At 32.3% G+C, this 15693-nt stretch overlaps 2 protein-coding genes across 5 annotated transcripts; one reads left to right on the forward strand and one right to left on the reverse strand.

The window, feature by feature from the left end:
* Positions 1-4612: 4612 nt before the first annotated feature.
* LOC110816081 (U-box domain-containing protein 26-like) lies at positions 4613-6636 on the forward strand. The gene has a single exon (XM_022044109.2). The coding sequence runs from the start codon at positions 5106-5108 to the stop codon at positions 6297-6299; it is 1194 nt and encodes a 397-aa protein (XP_021899801.1). The 5' UTR covers positions 4613-5105; the 3' UTR covers positions 6300-6636.
* A 2091-nt stretch (positions 6637-8727) lies between these two features.
* On the reverse strand, positions 8728-15255 carry LOC110816071 (uncharacterized). Of its 4 annotated transcripts, none has more exons than XM_022044095.2 (4): positions 14851-15255; positions 9926-10064; positions 9688-9836; positions 8728-8940 (listed from the first exon to the last, which is right to left on the reverse strand). In XM_022044095.2, exons 1-4 carry the CDS (start codon positions 15214-15216, stop codon positions 8869-8871), a joined length of 726 nt encoding a protein of 241 aa, XP_021899787.2. In that variant the 5' UTR covers positions 15217-15255; the 3' UTR covers positions 8728-8868. The 4 variants fall into 4 exon arrangements, with proteins under 4 accessions (XP_021899787.2, XP_021899788.2, XP_021899790.1 ...); XM_022044096.2 differs by having other exon boundaries at positions 8728-8934; positions 14851-15254; XM_022044098.2 differs by lacking the exon at positions 8728-8940 and adding an exon at positions 9036-9254 and having other exon boundaries at positions 14851-15254.
* Positions 15256-15693: the final 438 nt, after the last annotated feature.

Raw genomic sequence — 15693 nt, forward strand, 5'->3', positions numbered from 1 at the left:
TCACGTGTCAATACATTATGATGTCATTTTGTCGTAAACGTTCTTTTCTTCGTACGTACATATATATATATATATATACACACGCACGCACACACAAACATAAATTGTATTAAATTAGTATAGTGGTTACGTGTAGGCAATTAGTAGTTAGCAAAATTTAGATTTGTAATGATGTTTGAAGGAAGTTAATGATTTGACCAAAATTATATTTTAAATTCGTAAAAAAAAAAGTTCAAGTAGTGGAATAGTTGAAATGGCAGACAAGATAGTGTTCAAACTCCCCTTAATTTCTTCGCAAACAAATCCTTCCTTGGTTTTGAACCAACCTTCCATCCCCATTTCCTCTTGTCCTTTTTGTTGCTTCTCCTATGTGACTTTCTCCATATACGACGCACACATACATACACGTATACATACATACACGTATACATACATATAAATGATGCATACATATAAATGATATAAACAATGGGTCTTCATATAATTTTTCATAATGCCCAACTCTTACCTATTATAGAGGTAACATTTATGTTGCCTTCTTGCTTTGCCTACTCATTTGATAATGATATGTAATGAATTCCAACACTCGTAGAACATTGAGATAATATGTAGGGTGCACCGTGTAAATAATTTTTAACTTTTTAAATATAAAAATAATTTTTAATTTTTAATTTTTAATTTTAATTTTTAATTACTTACAAGGTTACGTGCTACATAAACTTTAAAAATAAAAATAAAAATAATATGATAAGATTGTTACGTGATAAATTTTTTATTTTTTCCCTCAATACCTTTTTCGTTATCTGTATCTTTAAGAAAAAGTTAAGGTATAATTTTTATTCGTATAAGTAATATTCATATAATTTTTTGATATAATTATAAAAATATCTTCTAAAATTATTTTTCTTATTTTCTCTTTTATGTTCTCTCTCTGGGGCATCGGTGAAATTATAGAAAAATATAAATTTGAGATTGTAAAATTTAAATAATCATCTACTATCCGAAAAAAAAAAAAAAAAAAAAAAAAAAAAAAAAGAGTATTTTAGAATGTACCAAAAATACAATTGAACACAAAATGAGGATAACATTTTATTAGAATTTAGGACCACTTTTGAATGGAAAATCTGAAAATTTGTGCCCAACAAACAAGGTTATGCTTGGAAGTGTGAAGTAAGAGTAGTTTATGGTAGTTTCTAAGAATGACTAATTGTTGGACCACGATGACAGTTATGATCGCTAACCACACAAGAAGATGAGTTATGGATCCAACAGAAGGTGGTTGGTTGACTTTGTAGGGAAATAAAAATTGCATAGTCAAAAGAAGTGGCGACAAATACCCACTAAAATTGAAACTATATAATTTTGCTATGAAAGATGATAAGAAATATAAAACCAAACATCACAAAAATAAAGAAAAACACATTAAACTCCAAAGAGTCGAACTTAGGAAGTATCACAATTATTAATATATATATATAAATCTCTTAAGTTAATTAGGGTCCTGGGAGAGTTTGAAAAGACCAGAAAGTGTATGAAACACCAACTTGGCTAATTGATCTTTATAAGTATTTGTGTACCAATAAATATAAGTAATATGGATATTCTAATTGCTATTAAGGAAAGCATATATATGATCGATAAAGTTAGGTTAATAAATGTTGCGAGTGGGATATATCTGTAATAGTTGGCTAAGGTTAAAAGAATTAATCTTAATGATAAATTGTTTAATAAAAATATCATGCGCCAACTTGACACCTTCAAGAACACCAAGGATCTTGACATACATAACATCCTTTTGATAGATGTTATACATGAAATCAGTCACCAATCTTCCATCACCCCCCCCCCCCCCCCCCCAGATGCAGTATCCCTATAATTATCCCTAGTAGATCCATTATTGTTGAGCTTGGACTAGCATGTAGGCAGAATACATCAACCAGCCTAAGGGTATTGAGTGGTGCCCTCCACTTTACCAAAAGTGCTATGTCTCAAATAAGTCTCTTGAAAATTTGGAATAGTCTGAATAATCTCCTGGGAGGACTATCTCGAGCCAATACGGTTGTTATGGTTACCTGGTCATCTTTTGCCTCCGAAGGATTCATGTGGTGGTTGAAAAATTTGCCTTCCAAATAATACCATGGTAGTAGTTTTGTCGTACAGACTCCAATTAAGCCATTTATCAAAAGGAATATAAAAGAAACTGTTAGTAAAGTTACTATCAATTAAATTAGTATAAACTTATTTGTCTATCAGGTACTTTTAAATAACATATAAGACATTTTTCTCAGTAAATTAACATCTTACACATTGATAATTAGTAGTCATATGATTATGCTTCCTCCCAGTGTTAGTAAAAAGGTGGTTAGAAGTAAAATGCCTCATAAAGTACTTGACTCTTCTGACATAGGGAATGTCTAAATTTTTTTCCATTTCTTATTATGAGTGGGCCTATGAGATTTATTAAGAAAGGTTTAAGCCAATTTAATACTAACTATTAAATCAATAATGAATTATCGTACCAGATATCTTGATTAACCATCTCTATAGATTATGGTGAATCTCTCTTTAGATATTAGAGAAGTGGTTGTATTAACATATAATATTCAAGTAAACCTAATTTAACTTCCATAAAATATTTGTCGAAGTATCTAATACTGAGCTGAGAGCCTATCCATACAACAAGTTTATCTATTATAGGTCTTACCTCTAGGTAATGTTATAAAATGATTCATGGTCCACCGAGGAGTGCAATTTCATAGTTCACTTCTTTTATTAGTTTAACTAAATAAAAATCATTATCTAGATCAATTAATTTCAAAATATCAGATACTTGCCATAACTTTCTCAGTTTTTGTTCAAAGTACTGGCAATGGACTTCCTTTGTGAGTACTTCGATTGCAAGGGTTAGTTGTTAAAGTGTCAAAAATTGCAATTTTTTTTTTTCATTTACCGTAAGCTATATGCTCGGGCATATTTATGATCCGTAGTCATCTTCCTCATTATCAATTGTGTCTGGTAAATGAGGGATACTATCATGGGGGCTATTTGAATTTGTTTCCACATTGTTATTACCTTTTATAGACCGACAGAGAAATGTGGATTTCCAATCCATGCTTTAATTGGTTTAGATATCTTTAGCCTCAAGTTGGGAGGTTGAACATCAACGTCTACAATTCAACCATCAATGTTAGTCTAATAAGGAGATTCTTAGTTGCTAGGATCACATGCTAACATATATAGACTTACATGCATTTAATTTATAATTGCCATCATAATTAGAATTCAGATCTTCGAATTTTCTTTATTTATTTATTTTATCTTTGACTAAGATATTAATAATTTTTAATTAAATTTTTAATATATGACAACCAAACATCACTGATCTAATAATTTTTTAAATCTAAATGATCAATTTTTAAGAATTTAAATATAAATAGTTAATAGTATTTATCTTGAACTCTTATATAAAATTTAACAATTATATAAATTTTTAATGTGGAATCAAAGTATTATAAAATTAGTATTAATTGATAAAAACATTGTCATTTCTAATTAAATTATTTCTTGGTCTTGCTAAAAAACTAAGTGAGTAATATATATATATATATATATATATATATAAATGTTCTTGCTTCTAGGTCGACACTTATAAATCAACTCACTTATCCTATAATTATAGATTTCATTTTGAAAAATACAATTAATCCATAAAAGGGACTTGAATTTTCTCTGTAAAAGAGAGTAAGTTCTGTAAATTCATGGCTGGCTTTTCCTGAAAATCTGGTCCATCCATTAGAAAATTCTGCAAAATCTTTTTATACCATCATTAAAATATAAAGCGTTTCAAGTACATAATTAGCAAATTGGAATTAAAATTCAAAGAACCAGCCAAATCTGACATATTTAAAAAGATTTTGAAGACTGTGCGGTATTTTAAAAAACAGAGTAAGGTTAAAAATAGCCTGAAAACAGGGGATCTCCAAATTCAGTATCACATTCTTGTTTTTCTTTTATTTATAAATCTTATAAATACAATCGATGCACTGTAATTTTTGTTTTTATGTAGTTTTTAAATAAATTTAAAGCTCAGTACTCACAGTTATAAATTCTGTCAAATCATTTATATTTCTAAAGTACTTTGTAATTGATAGATGTTGGTTGATCTTGCTGTATATAATGGTTGGCTCTGTTTACTGACCCACCATTTTTGATGGATGAGCTTCTCTGGGTTTACTAAATTTTACCTTTTACACAAAAAGTGAAAAAATTTGGGAATTATCCAAATTACCCATTGATTTTTTAACCTTTTTTTTTTTTTTATTTTTCTTATTAAACAGTGAAGTTTTGGCCTGGTAATTTTTCTGTCTGAGATTCTATATTTTTCTTTAATATCTTGAAGAATTCAACAAATGGGTGGTGGATTCAAAGTTGAAAGACAAAAACAATAATATTTGTTTTTTTAAGTGGGTCAGTTTTGACTGAAATTCAATTGATAAATATAGAAAGAAATAAAGAAGGAAAAGAAAGGTGGTAGGGGACCATTCCTCCACACAATTATTCTATTATATTATATATAAATTATGATTACTCCCAGTCTAATCTTCCTCTAGGATAACCCTCTTACATTTTCTCTGAGTTTCTTCTGTCCCACTTTCCTCTTCTCTTCTCCTTTCCTACCTTCCTAATCCTCTCTGCACACTCTTCCCCTGTTTCCAGTCCATCACTTCTCTTTACTACTTACTTTCCTTTTCTGTTTCTTCTCTCTATGTTTTGCAACTTTACTCATCAATCACTTGTCATTTCTCTCTGCACTTTCTTTTTCTTTGACTCCAGAATCTGATATGAAAATATCCCACTTGAACCAATATGTTTGCCATTGTTTAATCCTCATTGCTTTTTCTGGGGTTTGTCTTTTAATGCCCAAAAAGTATTATTGCATTGTCAACTAAAATCAATTCCTATAAAACCAATACCCTTTTCCATTATCTTTATTACCCACTTCTCAGATTCTCAATTTGAACCTTTTTTTCTTCTTCTTCTTCTTCTTCTTCTTCTTATTCAAGAAAAGCTTTCTCTTTTTCTTCTGTTTTCTTTTTTTGTTTTCCATGAAAGAATCCCAAATGAGTATACCTCACTTGTTTAGGTGTCCCATAAGTCTAGACCTGTTGACAGATCCAGTAACCCTCTGTACAGGCCAAACCTATGAAAGACAAAGCATAGAGAAATGGCTAGCAGCAGGTAATCTAACCTGCCCTGTAACAATGCAGAAACTCCAGGATCCCACCATTGTTCCTAATCACACTCTTCGCCATCTCATTCATCAATGGCTTCAAATGGGTTCTCATTTCCAGCCTGATTACTTTTCAAAAATCGATTCTTTAGCTTCAATCAAACACACCCTTCAATCCCCTCAATCCACAATCAACAACAAGCTATCAGCCGTTGAACAACTCCAACTTCTGCTTCAAGAATCGTCATCATCGTCATCATCACCTACACCCATAACTTCATGTTTGATCCAATTAGAATTCTTGCCTTTAATCCTGGAATTGCTTTTCGGAAAAGTAGAAATCAGACCCAGTTGGGAATATATAACGTTTGTAGAACACATTGGTTGTTGTGTCCTAACTTTGCTGCCTCTTGGTGATCTGCAAGTTCTAAATATGCTTCAAGAAGAATCCAAAATGGAAGCTTTCCTAGTTTTATTGGAGCAAGGAAGTAGCATCATCAAGAAGAATCTCTGCAACATTGTGGAGATCACATCATCATCTACATTAACCAAAGAGCTCTGTGAAAAACTGGGAAAAAACCAGAGATTACTTCAAGATATTGTTTTTCTTGTTTACCACAATTCTGAAGAAGCCAATTATGGGATCAAAGCCATTTCAGCATTGTGTTGTTTGGATTCAAATCATGAAAATTTAGTCAAATTTGGAGCAATCAACGGGCTGATCACATACATTTTGAATGCTGACAAGCAAGAAACAAACTTGGCAGCAATTGCAGTGGGAAGAATAGAGCAACTTTTGAGACTTGAAAGCTCAAAAAGCGCATTAATGGAGAACCCAGAAGGGATAAATGGTGTTGTGAAGATGGTTTTTAGGGTTTCTGATCACGAAGGAAGTGGGAGTGCAATAAACTCATTGATGATGATATGTGAAGAGTCGTTGCAGGCAAGAGAGAAGGCAATTAAAGGTGGAGTTTTGACTCAATTGCTGTTGCTGATTCAGAGCCAATGTAGCAGTAGGACCAAAACCAAGGCAAGGATGTTGTTGAAACTGCTAAGATCAAATTCATAGCTTAATAACATGTATGTCAAGTGTGTGAGTGGGGTCTGATTATATATATACTATACATATATATATATATATTATATGAGGTGGGTTGGATTCTATTCAATCTTATGTGACGTGGGTAGCTGTATAGTAAGTGTTCATTTAATTTATATGTATTTCCAGAAGAAGAAAGTGTCAATCTTTATGTTTCTGTTCAATTGAAAATTCATCTTGAAAAATGCCCTCTACTGAGTGGGTTTAAGAAGCTTTTGTGAGTTAGAATTTTCGAAGGTTATATATTCTCAAATTATTTGGCGAGGGTTATCTTCTTAGAATTGAATCGATCTCGAAACTTCTATGAGTTGAGTAGTTGTAATTATTGTTTTAAGACATGATTGAAAATCTCTGAATATATATTAAGTTTTTCTTATATCGACACATATAAATGATCGTGAAATGAAATTTAGTTTAATTGAGAGAATAATTTTAAAATAAATTCAAATTTAACAGTTAAATCGAATGATTTTAATTTATTTATTATTAAAAAATTGTGTTAGTCAAATGTGATTATAACATGTTTGTAATGAAATTATTGTAGCAATAATAATCTTCGTATGTCTAATTTGACTGTTAAAATTTCAGAGAATTGTGATTGTAGCTTATAATTATAATTCGTGATATTTATGTAATCATGGATTACAATAAAACATCTCTTAGAATCTAATGTTTTAATTATATCTTATAGCTTTTGTTTATAAACAAAATAATTTACTTATTCTATTATTATATATAAAAATAATATACTTTGTTTATTTTGTGTCTTGTATTTAAAATTTTATTATTTTTAAAAGAAAAAAATTAATTTTTAAACTTTTTTTAAATATTTTTTACCTTAGAAATTGTTAATAAATATAATCTAAGAGGTAAAAATTTTATATAATATTGATAACTTTAGTTATTTTATTAGCTAGAGAAATAAAATAAAATTCAAATTAAGTATAATGCTTAATGAAAATTCTATTTTAACAAATATATATTTTATTACAATCTTGTAACAATATAAATTGATTAAATTAATTCCCAATTTCCCATAATTATTCTATTAATCTAATAAAGTAAGCAAAGACAAAAAATTAATCAGTTTCTGCACTTACCCTATACAATTTCTACACATTATAGGCTTTATATATATATATATATATATAAACACACACAATATTTGAGAATAAAATAAAATCCCAAATATGATTAAATGGCAAAATACAGCATGCCCCACACTGAAAGAGGCAGAGCTATACCTAACTTCACTGATTTAATCCCACACAGCAGGCCTGCACATGCTTTGCCTTCACTCTTTTCAATATATTTCTCTGAATAAAACCATTACTACACCCACCATCTTCCTCCAATCCCCTCACTTACCTTCAATTTCATGAGATTTATTGTATACTAAAGTAAAGGGTATATGGGTTTAGTTTTTGAAAACTAAAATGGGTTAATCATACTTTTTTTTTTTTTTTATATCCGTTATAATTACTCAAATTAAATGAATATAATCATCGTAAGATGTTGTTTTTATTTAAATATGATATAATTTTTGTAAAATTCAATTTGACTATCATAAATTAAAATTTTAATCACTTAGTATATATAAAAAGTAATAATAATTTTGATATTTAACATATAATTCAATCCATAGCGATAAATTAATATTTTTATTATTATTTTATAAATTTAAAAATTTAAATCAAACTCAATGTTAATAATTCAAGAAAATATAAAGTTTTTTTTTTTTTTTTTTTTTTTTAACTTTTGGTAGGGTTTTACAATTTGGGTTTCTGTTCAATCTCCATTATCCAAAATCCATGGATGGGACTTGGGATTTGAATGGATATTTAGATTCCAATCTTTTCATTTGCATTTTATGGGTTGTTTGGATCTTGTTTGGTTAGTGCTCTTGGAGATTACATATATATATATATATGTACCTCTACCTTCCCAACAAACTCCCCCTCCCCCTCCAACAAAAAAGTACCATCCCAATTCTAGAACCCTAATAAACATAAGTGGGTTTTAAAAATATTATTAAGATAATTGTTCATCATAAAAATATTTTAATTTTATGAAAAATACTATCACTCTAAAAAAATCATCCTTCAGAAAAAAAAAACCCATAAAAAAGGAGGATACCAATATCAAAACCCTAATAATGGCTTCTTGCCTTTTTACAATAAAGGTTGCAGACCAACAGGAAAATCGTCTGTAATGGTCTACATTTCCGGCTATTCCATAAACCAAGCACCATATTCATTATCAGAAATTTTCTTTCTATTTTCTTTGAAGAATGATAATTTTACCATCACCATTTTTTTTATTCTGATTTTTTTTTTTTTTTGGGGAGAAATCATCTGCGTTATAAGAAAAAATTGTTACGAGAGAACTTTAAGATGAATGAACTCAAAACCATCGTTACTTTATCAAGAGTCAAACATGAGGGGCTTACAATTTCAAGTATCAACGTAAGTCAACAAAATAAAGTTAGCCACTGATAACATGATAGCCCACAGAAAAACTTCTCTTCCAGAAATTGTCATTAGGACGGATAGAAATTAGCTTCATATATGAGCTTCCAGGAACGATTATGAAAGCATTTCGAAGTCTGCATCTTATAAAAAATTTCTAATTCTTACGTCAATAAAATTTGAAAAAATCTTTTTGTTTATCTACGTACAGAATTAGATAAATAGATAGATAGATAGATAGATAGAAAGAGAGAGCTTATTTAGAACAGAATACAAATGAGATAACATCTTCAAAGTTCAGCCCAAACTCTAGTTACATGACTAAATATGCATTCAAAAAGTTTCTTTTATGCATTCTTGAAATTAGCAATCAATAGTTATCTTCAAAATTAGCATATATCATTCTTGGAATCTGATCATCACAATGGAAGTTCTCGAGTCAAGCAAAACATTGTTCCTATGCAATTCAAAGAGACAATAATATTATGCATGCGATAAGAATGCTGAGTAAATGGTCAAAACTCAGATGAGACGTAAATAGATACTCATGACAACCAAATTTACATCAGAAACGTATATATTATAACAACTATTGTTTTATATGTATGTACGTATATGTATCTACAAATCCCTATCCCACATATCGCTCATACAATAAGAAGATAATACAAACAAAAGAGGGAAAACAATGAAGAAAGTGTCAGCCATGTGCATATGTCATTTTCAATGCCATATTTGTTGTAGTAAATCTTGACTTATCAAAGCGGCAAACAGTCTTAGAAATTTGGCACTAGAAAATGCTAAGAGGCTGGCACTAGTATTTCAAGGTAAGAATCTATATACAACAGAAATTACTAAGAAAGAGTGATGAAGTGCTGCAAAGAACTAACCAAACTCGGCGGCCAGTGCTTCATTTCTTTCACATACGAGACGTCTACATATCGAGGATCAAGTAAGGTAGCAATTGTGAACTGATTTTCTGCTAGCAGTGGAGCATGCTTGTCCACATATAAGGCTGCCGCAAGAGCTGCGTGTATCTCTGCAGAAAAGCATATGACAATTGTTGACAAAGGAATATTGAAGCGTTTATATTCCTTCATAGATAGAATCCAAAGGCTTTGAATTTACCTGGATATCCCTTTAAAGCTATAGAAACATCTTCCATCTCAGCAATGGCTTCTTCTCTGTCTCCAACCTCATATAGAGCCAATGCTCGCCCCACTCTTGCATACTCCGAGAATGCAAATTCTTTGTAATTTTGAACCACCTATAAAGAATAAAAATGACATTGATAATTTTGGATATTTATTCATAAGGAATTTAATTTAAGAGATTGCACCAAGTATCCGAAGCATCATTCATTCCTATGTCTATTTTCTGGTTTATTTGGAAAAAGAAAAGAATACGAGAGTTTTCGAGGGCACTTGCTCTCCCTTTAACAATATTACAAATTACTGATTCTGCACCCTAAATATTTTGTTTATAAGGCATCCTATTCTTGATGTGGATTTGGGAAATCTGGTAGATATTCTGTTTCTAATCTTTTGTAAATCTTTTGTTTTTGGTTGGTACCACCTTGGAGCTTGAGAAACACAATAAAATAATTCAAAAAATTGATACACACTCAGACACTAAGCTTGTTCCATTTTTCCATCAGCAATCACCTGGCAGAAAAGCCACTCATTTTGGAAATACTGGGGTCTGATATGTGTTGGATATTAAAGTAACCTGGACACAGAAACTTACATGAGGTTATTGAAAATAGTTTCATTGCTTGAGGATGTTAATGGGGTTTAAGAATCATAAACACCATTTGTGCTTAGATAGAGAGGTACAAGGGAAGGGGCAAAAATTGGATTAGTCTCTCTAGTCTCTACTAAAATGGTAAAGCCTATATCATACTATCCCATTCAGATTGATCCTAATTCCTGACTTCCTAACTATACAAATCAGTTATGCTGTATCTTTACTCCCTGCATAGGAAGATTTATTAAATGGAAACTAAATAAACAAGCAAATCCACCATGGGTATAGGCATCTAAGTGATTTTGAGTATGCTTGAATGGCTTCTCCCATACAATTGTCAGGACCACAGCTGATGCATAAGGCAGGGATAGGCAAGTTTGTTAATTTCCAGTTATGCTCTTAATTGTGTTAATCTTTCTTTTAGTTAGTAAAGATGTTGGCCAGCTGGCTATTTACTTAATTTGCATGTAATTTTCCTTTCACTAATTATTTTATGCCAAGTAAGCAAACTGTTAGATGCCCTGATGATTGAATACATGGTGCCTAAAATCTAATTTAAGGTTATGAAAAATCATTAATGGAAAACACCTGTGAAACTTTGCTAAGACTATCAAACTTTCTTCTTAAAACTTTTTTCTCTTCCTCTATTAAACTTGGAAATCTCTTTATAAACTATAATGCATTCCCTATTCTTCTTCTTCTGCTTCTTCTTCTTCTTCTTCTTCTATTCTTTTGAAGCAGGTTTCAGCTCCAAGGAAGTCGACAAATTGGTTTAGAGCCCTCCAGTTCCAAAGAGACACCCTCTTCCATTGTGGCAATGGCGAAGAACAAAGGTAAAGCCACCATGCTCAACCATCAATATAGCAGCTTGGTGATTTGGGTAAAGAACTTTCATCAGAAACTCAAAAGATGTCATCACAGTATCCTGTAATCTACAACAGACCAGCTCCACTAGATGCAATGCAAGAGTCAGTCACATCTCGTGCAAAGTTTCCAACACATGGCAAACGTGATGAGAATATGATGCATGCACCAGAACATACAATTCAGTTACCATTCTCACCGCATTTTCTCTTCAACTAAGGCATTTTGCTCATACCTAAACCAAAGAGGTTGGTGGTAGCAGTAATAGTCAAGGCTCGGTTTGGAATTTTCTGGGTAAAAACCCTCATATAATGGAGATTATGTTGTTTGGTATGGTTAAACCCATAGCTTGGGTTAGATATTGCAATAAATACTTTCAGATCTACGCCGTACTTGATTCTCAAAAGATTGAGGCAGCAAACTTGTTTCTCATAAATACAACAGACACTTGATACTAAGGTTGGCAAGTCCAACAGAAAGTGTTGAACTGAAACATTTTTTTTGAAGAACTGTTTAGGAGATTTGGTGATTAATCAGTGATGGAAGTGGTGGAATAAATTCAAGAAACTTATCCAAATTGATTTTGTTTTTACCTACCAAGAGTGGTTTGAGTAACTTCTACCAATGAGTTAAGGACCAACCTTGGCCTATTTGAGCAGTACTGCCTTTTAAGCACATTTGCAACTTAACTGAGAGCTTCATCTCATTATTAAAGTGTTCAAGCAATCCCCGCATTAGTTTTTAAGCAGGTGTGGGACAAGCTATTAGTACTATGCTTAAAGGCCAAAAATCTCCCCAAAAGACAACCTATACTTTCCTGCTAAACCTCACCACATTCAGCCAAGAAAGCTGCTCACGTGAAACTTACCCCATCCTACCAAGATCATTACCTTGAATCCTCCTTCAGCTTAGAACATGTTTCACTGTTATTCTGTTTTTCAAATCCAGGGCTTGTAACCATGGCAACCATCATGCATAACAGACGAGAAGCAGTAATCAACTTTGAGCAGAAAAACTATAGAAGTAATAGAGGTAGTAAAACTGGTTTTCTGATATTTGCTAAATTTATTTATTTTCATTTTTAGCAGATTTATAAATTTTTGATGTTTTAAAGTCAACGGTAGGGACCAGAATCTTGAAGATTACCTGTTAACCTTCTTCCTCAGCCTATAACATATCCTATAAGAAGTTGCTTTCATCTTTCTTGCTCAAGTCAATGTCAATTGGCAGTTGCAGATCAGCTAATTGAGTTCTATATGTTAATCCCAATTTTGTTTTTTAAATCCTCCTTTGTCATACAAAGGTATCCTAAGATACAAAGGAAGGATCTATGTCGCGTATCAAATAAGCTTGAAATATAGGTATTACTAAAACACATCATGACTCATTGTTGAAAGAACATTCAGGAATAAGAGTGAATTACCACTAAATGAAGCAAACTTCTCTAGACATGGTCTCAAACAACATGTCATGGATTGGGTTTCTAAGTCTGATATCTGTTAGAGATGCAAGGGATAAGACGTCCCATCTCCAAGTATGTTAAAGCCTCTATAAATATCTAATCAGTCCTCTGTCTCACACTCTACAGACTTCATAGAACAGCTACCTCATTCCAATAAGAAGGATACTGTTTTGGGATGGTTGACCGACTTACTAAGTATGGACTACAAAGGCCTTTACCTGTCATTTGGAAACTGCCAAAGTTGCAAAGATTTTTCTAGATAACATACATAAATTGCATCGGATGCCTCACTACAATGTCTGCGAGAGAAAATTTTCACGTCTGTTTTTGCAAAACTTGATGAAGTTACTGGGTGCTAGCCTTCAGTATCATTCTCAAGCAGATGGCCAGATTATGAGGCTAAATTAGTGTAAGAAAGTTAAGTCAAATACATCATCTTCAAGAAGCCTCATCTACGTTCAGATTTTGGCAGAGTGGTGGTACAACTCAACCCATTATTCAAGCATTAGTATGAATCCTTTTCAAGCTCTATGTGGTTATCCACCACTCCATTTTTCCACAACCATATAAATTGCTACACATCTGCCAATCTAGAAGTATTCTTGGAAGAAAGGCAAGCGACTGAAACACTCTTGAGGAAAGATTATTTATAGGAAATGCTCTGTGGTACTGAGGAAGAATTTGAAGTAACTCCTAAGTTATCTGAATCCTTTAAAGTGATTCTTGAGTGCCTATAACTTACAGTTTCTCACCCAGCCTTTCATGTATCCTTGCTCAAGAACCATGTTAAAGGGTCAGTAGCCTTTTCTATTGCTACTGGAAACTAAAAGACATGGTTAATTCAAAGTGAAGCCCCCTGCTGTTCTTCAAAGGATACTCGTACATGGGCAGAATAAACCAGCGGAACAATTGTTGATTCACTGCATAAACTTGGAGCCAGATGAAAACAAAATGGGAGAATAACCTAGTTTAGGGCACAACTTCCTAGTTCAACTTTGAGAACATGATTCGTTTCAAAGAGAAAGGGTGATGTCAGGACCACAGTTGAAGCCTAAAGCCAATATCAGAAATTTTGATAATTCTAATTCCACTTCTTAGTTGGGTTAGTTTTTCTCACTAGTTAGTGGAGGCATATCCACCAGTCGGCCATTTGGTCAGATTTGCATGTTATTTCTGTTATGTCAAGCAAGCCAACTCTTAGATGTCAAGATGAGGAAGGTCGAATACAAATGGTGGCTAGATTCCAACCTAAAGGTTATGCTAAGACCGTTAATGAAAAACCCATGAGACTGTCGGTTACAACTACAAGAATTTCCTCTCAAATTCTTCTTCATTTCTATCCTTTCTTACATCAGGTGTCATGTCCAAGGAACCTGGTAATAAAATCGGCATATACTGATTGAATTTCAGAAATAATCTCACTCTGCAACTTCCCCAACCTCATGATAACCAGACTCAACAGTATAGCATTAATCTGGACTTCCGTATAGACCAACAAAAAAAAAGATAAAGGTGAAGCCTTCTATAACTGTCACAGGTGCTCCTCAAGATGAGATAATCAATGTTTTGTGTTGAGGTTGATAGTGAAAATCATATCCAAATAGAGGACAATAACCTGGTTGCTGCCACCTTCCTTGAGTGAAATACCCAAAATTATGAGAAATACAGAAGCCAGTGAATCAAAAACCATACTCAGATAATCATTGCATGCTCTTGCCGACGCAACAAATTTTACCATAGAAGTTTAACTGTTCAAATGACACATACTATCACCCCAAGCAGATCATATATATGGATACAACAAATATCTTTAAAAAGGTTCAGGTTGTAAAACACTGTTTAAACAAAAGAAAATAGATCAAAATCCTTCACATTTCCCTTTCTATGTTACTTCACCTAAACTTTTCCCGGGAATCAAACATAACCCAGAAAATAATATTTTTCTAGGGAAAAAAAAAAGAAAAGAGAAAAGGAAATTTACTTGAGTGAAGTAGTCAAGAGCTTTGCTAAAGTCGCCCCGAGCCTGCAATTCCCTCCCTTTCTCCAACAACCCCACAGCTTCTGATATTCTCCGAGAAACGGAGGTACTTGCGTCCCGCTCAGCCTGACTCACGGGATCAAAGCTCGCCGCGAAGACAGAAGGAGAAGTGAGTCGAACGGCGTTATCGGTGCTTAGAGGAAGAAGAGCAGTAGCAGAGAGAGTAGATAGAGGGAGAGAGAAGAGTAAGAAGCGTCTGGTAGTTTTGGGAATTACAGAATTTGCAGAGGGTTTATGGGGATTTGCATTTGAAGCTTTGGTTGAAGAGAGGAGAAGACGAGAAATAGGGACTTCACATGTACCACCCATTGCTGCCTTCTGGTTTGTTATGTTTTTTGGTGGCAAATTTTCGGCTTTTATTTTTAAGATTTTCCATTCTTTTACGTAGGTGAAACTTTCAAGTTTCAGCGTTTTAAATTAATGAGAATTTAGGACAATAAATTATATTCAAGTTTATTACTTTTAAAAAATTATTTAAATTTTATGATAAATATAATTATTAAATTTTTAATTAGTAAGTAATCCTTCAATATATATATATATATATATATGATTTATTTATTTTTTTTTCATCAAATAAAGCTCATTATAAGTATGTCTATTTTAGCACAAGCAATTTACCAAAGCATCAAAAAGATAATTTTCAGTTTTAACACCCAAAACTCAGTTTTAGCTTCAGCTCTTAGTCTAAATGCTTTTAAAAGTTTATTTGGCAAAATTTTACTTTCATACCCCAAAGCTTACGGTGCTTGAATCACATTCTCATTAGACTGTTATTTCATTACA

This window comes from Carica papaya, chromosome 6 (genome assembly GCF_054855325.1).
Source record: "Carica papaya isolate Zhongbai chromosome 6, ASM5485532v1, whole genome shotgun sequence".
NCBI lineage: Eukaryota > Viridiplantae > Streptophyta > Magnoliopsida > Brassicales > Caricaceae > Carica > Carica papaya.

Coding starts and splice junctions, on each gene's coding strand:
- LOC110816081 (XM_022044109.2), top strand. CDS start 5,106: ATGAAAGAATCCCAAATGAGTATACCTCACTTGTTTAGGTGTCCCATA.
- LOC110816071 (XM_022044095.2), bottom strand. CDS start 15,216: ATGGGTGGTACATGTGAAGTCCCTATTTCTCGTCTTCTCCTCTCTTCA. Junction 9,837..9,925: donor AGCTTTAAAGGGATATCCAG/GTAAATTCAAAG, acceptor GCTTTTCTGCAG/AGATACACGCAGCTCTTGCG. Junction 8,941..9,687: donor AGCACTGGCCGCCGAGTTTG/GTTAGTTCTTTG, acceptor ATTTTTTATAAG/ATGCAGACTTCGAAATGCTT.